At 38.8% G+C, this 11,972-nt stretch overlaps 1 protein-coding gene across 2 annotated transcripts; it reads left to right on the top strand.

Moving 5' to 3' along the window:
• The first annotated feature begins 1,967 nt into the window (after positions 1 to 1,967).
• On the top strand, positions 1,968 to 11,806 carry LOC110050308 (etoposide-induced protein 2.4 homolog). 2 transcript variants are annotated; one of them, XM_089293335.1, is made up of 10 exons: positions 2,183 to 2,547; positions 3,015 to 3,084; positions 4,069 to 4,135; positions 4,862 to 5,001; positions 5,943 to 6,016; positions 6,359 to 6,434; positions 7,324 to 7,429; positions 7,663 to 7,774; positions 8,843 to 8,914; positions 11,296 to 11,806. In XM_089293335.1, exons 1-10 carry the CDS (start codon positions 2,342 to 2,344, stop codon positions 11,411 to 11,413), a joined length of 1,041 nt encoding a protein of 346 aa, XP_089149461.1. In that variant the 5' UTR covers positions 2,183 to 2,341; the 3' UTR covers positions 11,414 to 11,806. The 2 variants fall into 2 exon arrangements, with proteins under 2 accessions (XP_089149462.1, XP_089149461.1); XM_089293336.1 differs by lacking the exon at positions 8,843 to 8,914 and having other exon boundaries at positions 1,968 to 2,547.
• The last annotated feature ends 166 nt before the right edge of the window (positions 11,807 to 11,972 follow it).

The following is an 11,972-nucleotide window of genomic DNA, read 5'->3' as shown; positions in this document are numbered from 1 at the left end:
GGGATTGGGAGAATTCTCGAAAGTTATGCAAACCCTCGGCTGCGTCTCGAGTTTGCATATATAAGACATATAACTGACTCGAATTTACCATTTTTTATCAGGTGTATTTCACACCTGATTCAGGAAGGCCGTCGTGGTTCCACAAGAAGCCCAAGCTCGCAAATTAGTGACCCCACTGTACATACATTACACAACAGTCAAAATATAAGGATTTGTATGGAAAAGCGGTTATATTCCTAAGCCTAAAAAATACGAAGGACTACGAATAGAGATTTACCAACCTTGCTTCACTTGAGTTGTTCCTTAGGCCCAGTTCATACGTCGCATTTCTTCCGTGTCGAATTCAATTCAATTAAGTGCGGCAGGAATGCGACTGTGGATTCATACGTCGCACTTGTGTCGCACTTAAGGTGGCCGAACACAGTTTCGCGCGCGCTTTTGCTGATGCAATTCAGCGCGCGCACAAGGATTGCAAAAAAGAAACGTGCCGTCAATAGAGCGATCATTTTGCTTACTCAACACCCGCAGTATCTGTGCTATTTTTCTCTATAATTGAACACAGCGTATTGATTGCTGTTGTCTTTTATTACAAAGTTATGTTAGAAAAGGTAACGATGCAAAGAACCCAGCAATTCTCAGCTTTTTCTTTGTTACCGAAAGAACCCAGTTAAATGCAGCGCATGCGTAGTAAGTCAAAAAATTGCGATTGAATGAAAATTGAACTCTCGGAAATACGCCTCTTTCTCGAGAACCACTCATTAGAATTTCACGAAATTTGGCAGGAAAATACTTTAGGAAATAAGTAACTGGAGTATTGAAAATAATTGAACTTTGGCAAAGGAAATTCTAGATATTCCAGTGAACCTTCAACAAGGGATAATTAAAGATCTCTGTTAAATTATTAGCAAAATGGTGTTAACTTGTGAGAATCGTTACAAGCTTGTTGCATGTAAATTGTAAAGAAAATCTAATGACTAGATTTTCTGCAAATAAACAAAACCGGTTTTAAAGGCCTGTTTATATTTATTCATGTTGCCATGGCAACGGCACATACGTCAACTTAACTATCAAAAAACCAAAGTTTGTGTTGTTAACTAGCTTGCTGCCATTTTTGACGACCGAGGGATCAAGGGTTTTAGAGAAAAAGGTGAATGAAACACAGGTATCAAAAACTGTGTTCAGCCACCTTAATTCAGAATTTATACTGTCGGGTATGTCGGCCAGCGGAAAATGTTTTAAACGTAGAGTATTCAATATGGCGGACGAAACTACTGAGCGACGAAGGACTTTAATTTTGCTAAAAATTGTTCGCCAAAGGAACAAGAAGGAGAAGGCTGATAACGCAGCAGTATGTGTTGCAATATGTTCAGGTTGCATTGGGTCGAGAATGGCCAAGTTTCTTCTTTTTCTTTGGCGGGAACACATTTACGCATGCTCAATGCATTAAGATAATGTATGCATTAGATTCGACACGGCAGAAATTCGACGTCTGAATCGGTGTCACATTTCTGTCGGATAATGCGACAAGACCAGTCAAACGTGCGACAGAAATGCGGCAGCCGATTCAGACGTCGAATTTCTGTCGAATTTAATTCGCGATGCAAATTTGAGGAATTACCTTTAGTTAGTCGAGAGGATACTCAACTTGTAAACATCTTTAATACTAAGTGAACTTTCCATCTGCGCATGCTTGAAATACTTGGGAAAATGAAGAGTCTTTGAAGGCAGAACTGAAAAGATAAAAGCTGAGATAGGGAGTATTAGTCCTTCCTTAAAAAAGTTACTCTCTTATGTTTTTTAGTTGCATAAACGCTCGTATATTAATCGAGCAAACCAAGAGAAAATGAGCAAACTTAGCTCTTAGGCGCAACGTGTTTAAATGAAGTGTTGTTGATTGATACCAGGTATCGAAAAGACTTCTGGACCTTGTCGCTCGCTGTCTATTCAAAACTTCCCGACGCCATAGTTGTTTAAATAGGAAAAGTGTTACTTTCTGAATTTATCAAAAATGTATTATAATGGGAACAGTTCACCAAGTATTTGTCACTGTTTTTTAGCTTTGCTATGGCAACACATTGAACATCTTATGCACGCACTCCTGTTCCTTGAAAATTGAGGGATTTTTACATTAACCTTCGTTTCGGCGTTGGTCTAGCTGTCACAAAATGTGAAAGATGAGAAGAGTTAAATTTTTTTTTCGAGAACTTCCGGCTGGGTCCCGGAAGTCCTTTGTAGGCTTACGTTTATGCGAGGTTACCTAGTCTAACGAGGGAGAACTGGGAAGAAGTTTCACGAAAAAAAAAATAACAACAAAGCAATTCTACGAGTATCGTTTGGAAATATGAGTGAATTAAGGTCAATAATTCTTGGTATTGGGCATGGATTGAAAGATTCTTTATTGGGCATGACTGCACTACTTAGAATAAGTAGTATCCAGGGTGAAAATCACACGGAGAATAAATTAAAAGCTGACAGCCAGTCGTCCTTTCGACGAACAAGACACAGGGCTAGGACAAGTTTAAATGCGCCAGAGAAGAAAGCTGACAGGTAAGGTGTTCTTTGCACTACGAACAGCCGTCTAAATAAGGCTTAAAATGAACGGAACTCATTCGCTCTATGTTGAGTTTTTGTTGTTGAAAAGAAGTGATGGAGGGGCAGAATCGACTGCAGAATCCCCAAACATTTTGAAGGTATGCTGAAGCTTATAAGCTTATTTCCTGAAAAGGCAGGATATTTTTAAACTATAAGTATTTGCTATATTTGTATGCCAAAGAGGTAGCAAGGTCTGCATTACTTGCGTCTCATGAATACACAGCATTCGTTTATTTATTATACTGAGAAAACGATGCTTACAAGAGGTTACATTTTTTTACGTTTTACATCAGGCCATCGTAACATCCTTTGTTATTTAATTTCTTGTCATATTTTTGTGCCTATATAAATGCACAGCAATGTTGTTCAACTTGTGGCATTTGTGGTTTCACACTTTATTTGGGCACTTTCAATTTGCTTAGTTCTGTAGGCGTGAAAGAAATTTACAGCAAAATGCTGCAATGCTGTCTTCTAAATGGAGGGATATTTTGGGTATGTTTTATACAACAACTTGTACATAAACCGTAACACTATTGGATTGAAACATATATTCATTGATGTGTGTTCCTTTCCATTTCTTGTATTAAAACTATCAATTAGACAGTCAGACCGCAGCATGACGACATCATGCAAATATGCTGGTTGTTAATAATAGAATGTAAACTTCATCTTGTTGATGCCAAGAAATAGAGATGAGATGATATTATCTCACCACCCTGTAATTTCAGACAAACATTGTTAGGCATGTGAAATTTACTCATGTTCACCCATTTCCCTTCCCCCCCCCCCCCCCCCCACCACCCTCCCCTTTCACCAATGTTGCAAAATGCTGCCTCTTGTTGAGCTGGAAGAGAAAAGATGACAGAGTGGGGCAGAGTATGGGGAGGTGGGGGGGGGGGGGGGGGAGTGAAATGGAGTGAGAATAAGATAGCTTAACTCTTGAACTGCTGAGGTCCCTGCAGAGTGCTTGTCTGTTAACCAAGCATAATTTCTCTCTTCTTGTTCTACTGACATGGTAAATATGTTTTTTGCATTGGCCTTTCTTGATCTTAAAATCACCTTGATTAACTAGGATAATACTTTACAGTCTCTTGGTTAACAAAAATTACAATCCTCACATTGCACTTGGAATGGGAATTGGCATTTGGGGAATGCCTGTTTTCAAGAGGGAGATGAGCATCTAAGAGACGACCTAGTGAAAATCCATGACACAATAACACCAGCAACTGGTTCACTGACAGAAGATTATGAAACACATACCAACATGGATTGAATGGGTACATTGCAGTTAACTAACCTTGCCAACCTCATACTCTCTCAATAAGTATTTTATCCTTTTAAACCTGTTTGCAGTACCAAGATTCTTCTTACATCTTGGCATACATTCCTATGAATGACAGCTCTGAGAATCTAGTGGTTAATCCAACATCTAGGACCTGTCACCTGTGCTTATTGTCTCTAACTGTTTTTCCTTAGATGAGTATTTTCCTTTTTGAGAATTATATCATTCCTGGACTTCAGAACCTCACTTATTTTATATTCAGTAAGTATACCTTTATTTTTCCTTCTATTTTCTAAGTCATTGCTTTATGTAGGGTTGTTTTGACGCCAACTCCATAGACAATGCATTTGGTAACACAAGATTGTTGATTGTATGTAATTAAGAGCATGTAATAGTGGGAAAAAATATGGAATACTGCAATGATTCGTTTTAGTGCCCTCTTTTTTTTTTCAAGTCTCCCTCTCAAATAAAAGGTCCTAACAATTGAGGGAGTTTATGTTATGAGTGCCTTTATAGCCACAGATGCACCTTATTCTGATAAACACTACAAAATATTCTTTCTTCAACTAGTATATTTATTAGAGACAATTGCAGTGTAGCCAATAAATTATTGATAGTTTGTAGTTTGGAAACTTGGTAAATGCTATTTTGGCAAGTATTTTAGTCTCTGTGTACACGTTTACTTCCAATTAATTATTTGAAGTATTCAGGTGACCATTAATTGTACAAGTCAGTCTCCAGTCAATTACTACTTGTTTGAACAAGGCAATAGTATGAGGTTATCATTTGCATTACACAGTATCATTATTACCAAATGGGCATTGTTGATACTCATTTTCAGCAAGGTTTTCAAAAACCTTATCCTGGATTATTGCAGACATAATGCAGTTTTGGATTTATTGCAAAGCGTTATTGTAGGGGTAAGTCAGTGCTTGACAAAATGTCTTGTGACAATTTTTATTTCACAATGTGCTATTTTATTCCTAGATGTGCTTAGTAGAGGCAATCCTCAGCAGAGTCTTTGGTTATGGAGATGGATGGGACCTTTCTTATCATATTTGTTCAGTGCTTTTTGGGTGTTGCCTCTTTACTGGCTGAGCAAACCACTCAACTCATTATGGTATCAGGTAAATGTCATGTGAAATCTGTATGTCACATGTTTGAGTGAGAAGTATAGGCTATAAGTAGGACTTGACAGGCTCTTTAACCAGTTTGATCATGTGAGGAGTGAAGGCCAGTTTGGGTACAGACTCTGGTTTGAGGGATCTCCCAGGCAGCTAGTGGTCAGTACATAACTGTTCTTGCGCACAACACTCTACTATCACAGTCTCTTTCTACACCCATGTAAGGCTCTGTTTCTTTAAGAGTATGACCCGGGGTTACTCCAATACATAAGCTATGTAGGTATGTGGTGCTGTGATGGGTATTTCTTTTTTTCTGTGATGGTTATGGTTTTCAGGCAGTTTAGTCTGGGATAGGGTATAGAAATCAGACAGTTTTGCTCTAGAATGGGCTATAATTTACCGGGAAAGTGGCTAGTGGATAAATTGTTTAGCCTAGAACAGGGTTCTTTACCCGGAGTCTTAATAGAAATTGAAACTCGGAAGTGAATTTGTAAGATATTGGTTTAATTAACATATATTCGACTACAATAGTGGTAAAGTTTCTCCATATTGAAAATATAGCTAGTCTGTGATACAGTAGGAGTTATTGGTGCCTAGTCTAGAATAGGGGTGCAAAATCAAACTTATTATGGTCTAGTATAGGGTGAAGGCTTCAGTGTCCCATCAGCACAACTCTACCCAAAGATTTATAAAGTACCCCTCTGAGGAGTAAGAGTACTTATATTACTGGTAAGTGCAAGTGAGCCTGATGTGAGACTCAGAGGTTTCTCAATGACTGCAGCTGAAAATGGATTGTTTTAAAATTGTTGCCTTAGTAGTGAATCACTATAAATAACATAATAAAATTTAGAGTGAAAAAAATAAATAAAATGGAAAAAACGTAAACATGTTGTTAAACGGCATTTGGAAAATAGTCATCTAATATGTTGTTTCTTATTTTTTAGGAAATTGCTGATTCTGCTTATCGTACTACAAGAGGAAGACCTCTTGGATTCTTAGCTTCCTTTGGAAGAGAAAGGTAAATATCTGTGTATTCTGACACTAATAAAATTAAATATCTCTCAAGATGGATTCTGGACCCATGGTACCAGATAACAGTTTCATTGACTATAAAGTGTCAAAATTGGGTTTACTGCTTGGGTGACCTCCTCTGAAAAGCTTCTATGAACTTGTTATGATCATCCTGCCACTAGATAGGCAATTGTAAGGTCAAGTGATTTATGTAAGGAAAAACGGTGCCAAATAAAGTTGATTGATTGATTGACTGAAAAAACTCTTTGAAAACTGATGATTATAATTAAGCTGTAATTGGTTTACAATATTATTATAATCATAGTTTCTTTTTTCATTCCTTTCTCAGTTTGTCATCACATGTTAGCAAAACAGTAGCAGACTTTTTCTTTAGCTTCTTACTTCAGATGTTCTTTCTTGTTCAGGTAAAAAAAGATTCTCTTGATCTATATGACTGTTTCTACATTTGCAACCTTGGTGTCCGTTAAGTGTTGTGGTCTGGATTTTCTTTCATTTAAAAAACTTTAGACAATTTACTGTGGCAAGATGTAAAGTTTGAGGCCTTTGGCATTTTGACTGTGAAATTTACTCCAGTTTGTGTTTGCAAAAAAGGTATCAAGAATTTAAGTTTCTGCTTGCCGGCAACTTTTGCTACGCACATCTTCAATTTTTGAAACTGCTTTTAAACCAAAAGTGAAGCCTTGGAGCTGACAGGCTCATAGCTGCCAGAGCTTATCCTGGCTTCTGTAGCATGAAGTGGCTAGGAGTATTTCTACTTCCCTTGGACGGAATGCTAGTCCATTGCCGGTCACTCCCCCACAATTTGTTAGGTTTCCCCAACAATTCGCTTTTTGTTTATACTCCTGGGTGGACAGAGGCACCGTGAGAGTTAAGTGTCTTGCCCTAGAACACAACACAGTATCCCCGGCTAGGGCTCGCACCCAGACCGCTCGATCTGGGGACAAGTGCACTAACCATGAGGCCACTGCACCTCTCTCGCCATTAAACCAAACAGAGCCTTGAATATTGCTGTTCATATTAATTGTCATTTGGCCGATTCATATGGCCGATCAAAGGAGGGCAAAGCTTCATATTCCTGATGTATTGATGGTTGGCAAGGGCAGAAAAGGCCTCAAATTCAAAAGGCTTTTGCATCTGATTGGCTGGGGAGACTTTGTTTTGATTGGTCGGAGTATTCCTTGACCCATGAGACTAATTCTGTGAACCAATAACTGAGTACAGCAATAAAATATGATTTAGCAAACTATGGTTGGTTAGGTACCTGCTTGCAAATTTTCCTGTTTTGTTTTTCAGGCCATGGTTGTGAGCTTTCTTCCTATCCTGGGACCTCTTATCAGTCTAGGACATATGTGTCTTCTGTATTCACTTTACACTTTTGAGTACAAATGGGTGAATATGGGTAAGCTTTACTCTGTTGTGTTATTGTTAACGGGTCCTTGAAGTGAGGCATTACTAAAATAAACTCTAACCAGGTCAAATAGATCCTTTTTATAAATGGCTGCTCCTTTGAGGGTAAAACTTCTTTTGAATTGTCAACCAAAAACGAGGTCAGTAAGGTTAATTTTAATACTTAAGAAGGGATTTTATTATTGGCAGCCATTTATGAAAAGGGTCTTTCTTTCGTATTTCTAGGATGGATCGCACCCAAGCGCCTCATGTACGTGGAATCTAACTGGCCATACTTTGTGGGTTTTGGACTTCCTCTTGCTATTTTCACCTCATTAGCACCTTCTTTTGTAATCAGGTCAGTGTGAAAATACCGTGAAGGATCATTTGAAGCAGCGGTCCAAAGTAATCCCACTAAGCGATGGGAAAGGCAGAGTCGCGGGGGTGGGGGGGGGGGGGGGGGGAAATTAAGCATCAAAATATTTTGTGGCTAGCAAGAAATGGCAAACGCAGAAAAACGTAACATATAATAATAATAATAAAGATCTTTCAACAGGAAGCCCACTTCACATACATGTGGTTTTCAGTGGGGCCCTGCAAAAATAAAATTGTAAAAGCTAAAGAAATAGTAGATTAAAAATAATAATAACATTTAACCATTGTACTAATAGAAATATAGAAAACAGTAAAAAAAAAAAATGATAATTAAAAATTAAGAAATACACCTAATTCGACTTTTAAAATTAAAAATACTGATACTGTTCCTAACTTCATCGGGTAAAGTGTTCCATTCATTGACGGCATTGTAAATAAAACGCTTTTGTCCCCAGGAGCGACGGGATGGAGGCTTACAAATGTTGTCTTTACTTCTCGTATTATACCCATGAATATCTTTAAAACTTCTTTAACCGGAGGAAAAGCGGGGGAACAATGTGACGAGTTCAAAGCACGGGATAACATATACGCGCAATGATAAGTGAAAATCGCTGGAAAACATGTAGCCAGTGGAAAGGGTGGAAAAAGAATAACCAATGGAAAACGTGGAAAATATCTAACCAGTGGAAAGGGCAGGAAAACATACAATAAGCCACTATTTCTCGATTGGTTAACTTGGTTTCTTGCACCTAATATAATTGTCTGAAATGAGAGCCCCTTCGCCCGGATTAGCCGGCATGCTAAACTCTTTTCTTCTTGTATTAAAAACGAGTTGATGCTTCGTCAAAGGAAAACTAAAGCTATTGTCATTACTATGCGGTGGAAGTCAAAGTTAACCATCTTCGTATATGTAAAACTAGCGTTTTTTTTGTAAGCAATTGGGTTGGATTTCGGGCCAGAAGCCTAGAGAAATGCTTTATTTAAGAAATCTGCATGCGAGTTTCTCTTCGAGTTTTTAATATAGTTTCTGTTTTTTTCTCTTCAATCGTAGCGGCTGTGTTTTTGCTATACTTTTTCCTCTTTTCATCATCAGTGGAAATCAAGCAAAAGTTGTAGAGACAAAGTAAGTCATCATTGTAAGTTTTAAAGTGCATCAGATATTTACATTAGCTCATGGTGCGTGGAGTATCGGATCGCTTTGCTGTTCGCCGCTCGCGCGTGTGACCCAAATGTGAGCCTGCTCGCAGGCTAAAATGATCGATGATAGTTGCGTTTCTAAATTTCTCCAGCGTATTGTGGACAGAAAACATTTGATGCGTTTTCAGAGTTAAAAAGGTCCGTTTTAAAATTTGTCCGGCGAAGTGTACACGGAGCTTTAGGGACATTTCGCAAAACACGACGGCAACGGCAACGAGAACCTCGCCAAACAAAAGGTTTAATGAGCAGAACAATGGATGTTAACGTGTATTGTGGTGCATGTGTGTACATTTCGTAGCCGTCCTTTGCACATCAGCAACGTGAAATGAGCAATGTGCAAGTGTTTACCCACAGGGAGCACACGATCTTGTTGGGTGGGAAGAGAGTTATAAAGGAATGAAAAGAATATACAATTTACCTTTGTCTACTGTTGTCATTTCTTACCCGACAACCGCTACCTACAAGTCCTGTGTATTAAACACTGTAGCGCTAAACTCGTACCTAGGCATTTTCGCGCTCTGCAAAAATATTTTTGGTCTACATATAACATTGACAAGGTCAATGTTATATGTATTAAAACCCAAAAAATTTTGCAGAGCGCGAAAATGCCTAGGTACGAGTTTAGCGCTACAGTGTTTAATACGCAGGACTTGTAGGTAGCGGTTGTCGCGTAACAAATAGGGAGCTTAAGCGACAACGACGGCGACGCCGAGGACAACGCCTAGTCAAAAATAAATTTATATTTTACCTGCAAAATTCGCGATTGCCTAGATCTGTTCAGTTCGTCAATGGCTCTAAAAACGCGCTTAGGCTAAATATGCAATGACAGCGTTCAATTCCAAATGGAAATACGAAAAACTAGCGGTCGTCGTTCGCGTTCATCAGACTACGCACAACTTGGTCTTTTCACCTTGTTTTACAGAGGACGGCAAAGAAATGTACAAAGATTTATAACGCACGTGCACAGCTATTGTTTTGCTCATTAAACCTTCTGTTTAGTGAGGTTCTAATGACAACAGTAGACAAAGGTAAATTGTATATTCTTTTCATTCCTTTATAACTCTCTTCCTACTCAACGAGATCGTGTGCTCCCTGTGGTTTACCATTACGGTCAACTTTTCGTATTTCTATTTGTAACTTAGAGCATTTGTAGCATATTCAACCAGGGCAAGTTTTTATAGTGACAGACACACTGAATAGATCTTGATGACTGCGAAATGTACACTTCTCGCTCAGCGATACTCAGCTCGGCCGCGTGTTGTTCAGTGTCTACTTAGCTTGACTACTACTCGAGCTTCTCAAACTCAGTAATAATGCATCAAAATAAAGAAAATCGCAGCCGTGAGAAGGAGCTTTGGATATCCGGTCTTAATTAGCTCAAATTTTGACGATTTTACTTATCCGTTTTCTCCTTAGATTTTGTTTCGATTGAGAAGATATATCAAACACCCGAGACAGTGTTTCATCGGCTATCCAAAAACCTCGAATTTCGTCAAAAATACTCCGCGGCGCGTCGTTTTTTCAACGCTCTTTTCGGTGTTTGAAAATCCCGATGAAACACAGTCTCTCGTATTATTTGCTAGTGTGCTGAAAGTATGTTAGGCCTAGTTCACACTGGGGACATGAGGACATAACAAAAAAAACATGGCGACAAAAGAAGGACGTTATGTTGTTATGTTTGCAGTGTGAACATCCTGACATAATGACATAATAGTACCATAACAGCATGAGCATAACGACATTAGGAAACACCCTGATCTTTTCCTTATGCTTTCATGTCGATGTTAAGCTTACTATGTCGTTACGTCGCTAGTGTGAACTAGGCCTAATAAATCCTTGTGTCAAAAAACCCGCGATTATATGGAAACACACCAATGCCATCACCTGGGATCACGTTCGCAAGAGTGTAGGAGATGGAAACATGTTGTCATGTTGGCTCCTACCTTCTGTACCATCTTATTTGCATTTTAGTTTTGCGCGTGGAAGATTAAACTTTTGTGAAACTCTTGCATTTCTGCAGAAGCTCTGCTATAAACCTACACAAATTACCGTGCGGAAATGTGAATTAGTACGATTACAAACCAAATTTGGGATCAAGGAAAAATTTGTTTGAATGTCGCGTGTATGGAGTTCCGTAAACGGGCGTGATCTTGCGCATTTTTTGAATATTTTGTCATTTCAAGTTGTTTTGCCAAGTTAAGTCTATATAACGCTGCTCGCAGAGCTATAGAACTACGAACTAAACAGTTTGACTAACGAACCTCTATCTATTTAGAAGAGTTACCTGTCGCCTTCTCTTTTTTGTAGTCAAGTCCCAGTGAAGCTATTCTCCATTGTTATCTGGTTAACGAACAAAGTTTTCACAAGACGACCAGTCACAAGTAAGACCCAGGCCTCTAGCTCCGACTCTACCGTGGGCACGTGACCGACTTCAGATCTTCAGCTACTACTGGTTACCAGTTCACTTCAGCAAATGCGCCAGCGATGTGAGGGAAAGTCACAAAGAAGGGAAACATCACCATGGGAACCTATTTGGGCATTTTTTTAACTCTTTGGCAGAGATCAGCCTATGCTGATCATGAACAATGCTTGTCGAACGCTGGACGAACGAAAATCACGCGAAATATTTTTCAATCCTAAATTTATACGCGTTTGAGTGTCAGGTTTAAAATGACACTGTGCATTCTGGGATTGGATTAACTGACCATAACTGGCGTCTTTAATAACATGTTCTTAAAGGGGCCCAGTCACGGTGTTTTGCCTTCTGTTTTTGGCTACGAACAAAATCTCCTTTAAATGGAAGGAAACCTGAAAATAATAGTTTACTAAGATAGAAAAACATCAAAGAGATAATAATAAACCATAAAGGAACAAGGATGGCTAAGGATGGCGAAGATTGACACGGATTACAAACGACGAATTTGAAAAATTCAGGCTAAACTTTTCAAAATGTGCAAACCGTGACAGAGCTCCTTTAAGGGGCT

This window comes from Orbicella faveolata, unplaced genomic scaffold (assembly GCF_042242905.1).
Source record: "Orbicella faveolata isolate gen_17 unplaced genomic scaffold, um_ofav_v1 contig_25, whole genome shotgun sequence".
Classification (NCBI taxonomy): Eukaryota; Metazoa; Cnidaria; class Anthozoa; order Scleractinia; family Merulinidae; genus Orbicella; species Orbicella faveolata.
Note: the sequence above shows the minus strand (reverse complement) of the source record. Positions and strands in the feature narration are given on the sequence as shown.

Excerpts from the sequence above, each read along its gene's own strand:
- LOC110050308 (XM_089293335.1), top strand. The coding sequence starts at position 2,342 with ATGAGTGAATTAAGGTCAATAATTCTTGGTATTGGGCATGGATTGAAA. Across the intron at positions 3,085-4,068 it reads TAAATGGAGGGATATTTTGG|ATGAGTATTTTCCTTTTTGA; the intron begins GTATGTTTTATA and ends GTTTTTCCTTAG. Across the intron at positions 5,002-5,942 it reads TCAACTCATTATGGTATCAG|GAAATTGCTGATTCTGCTTA; the intron begins GTAAATGTCATG and ends CTTATTTTTTAG.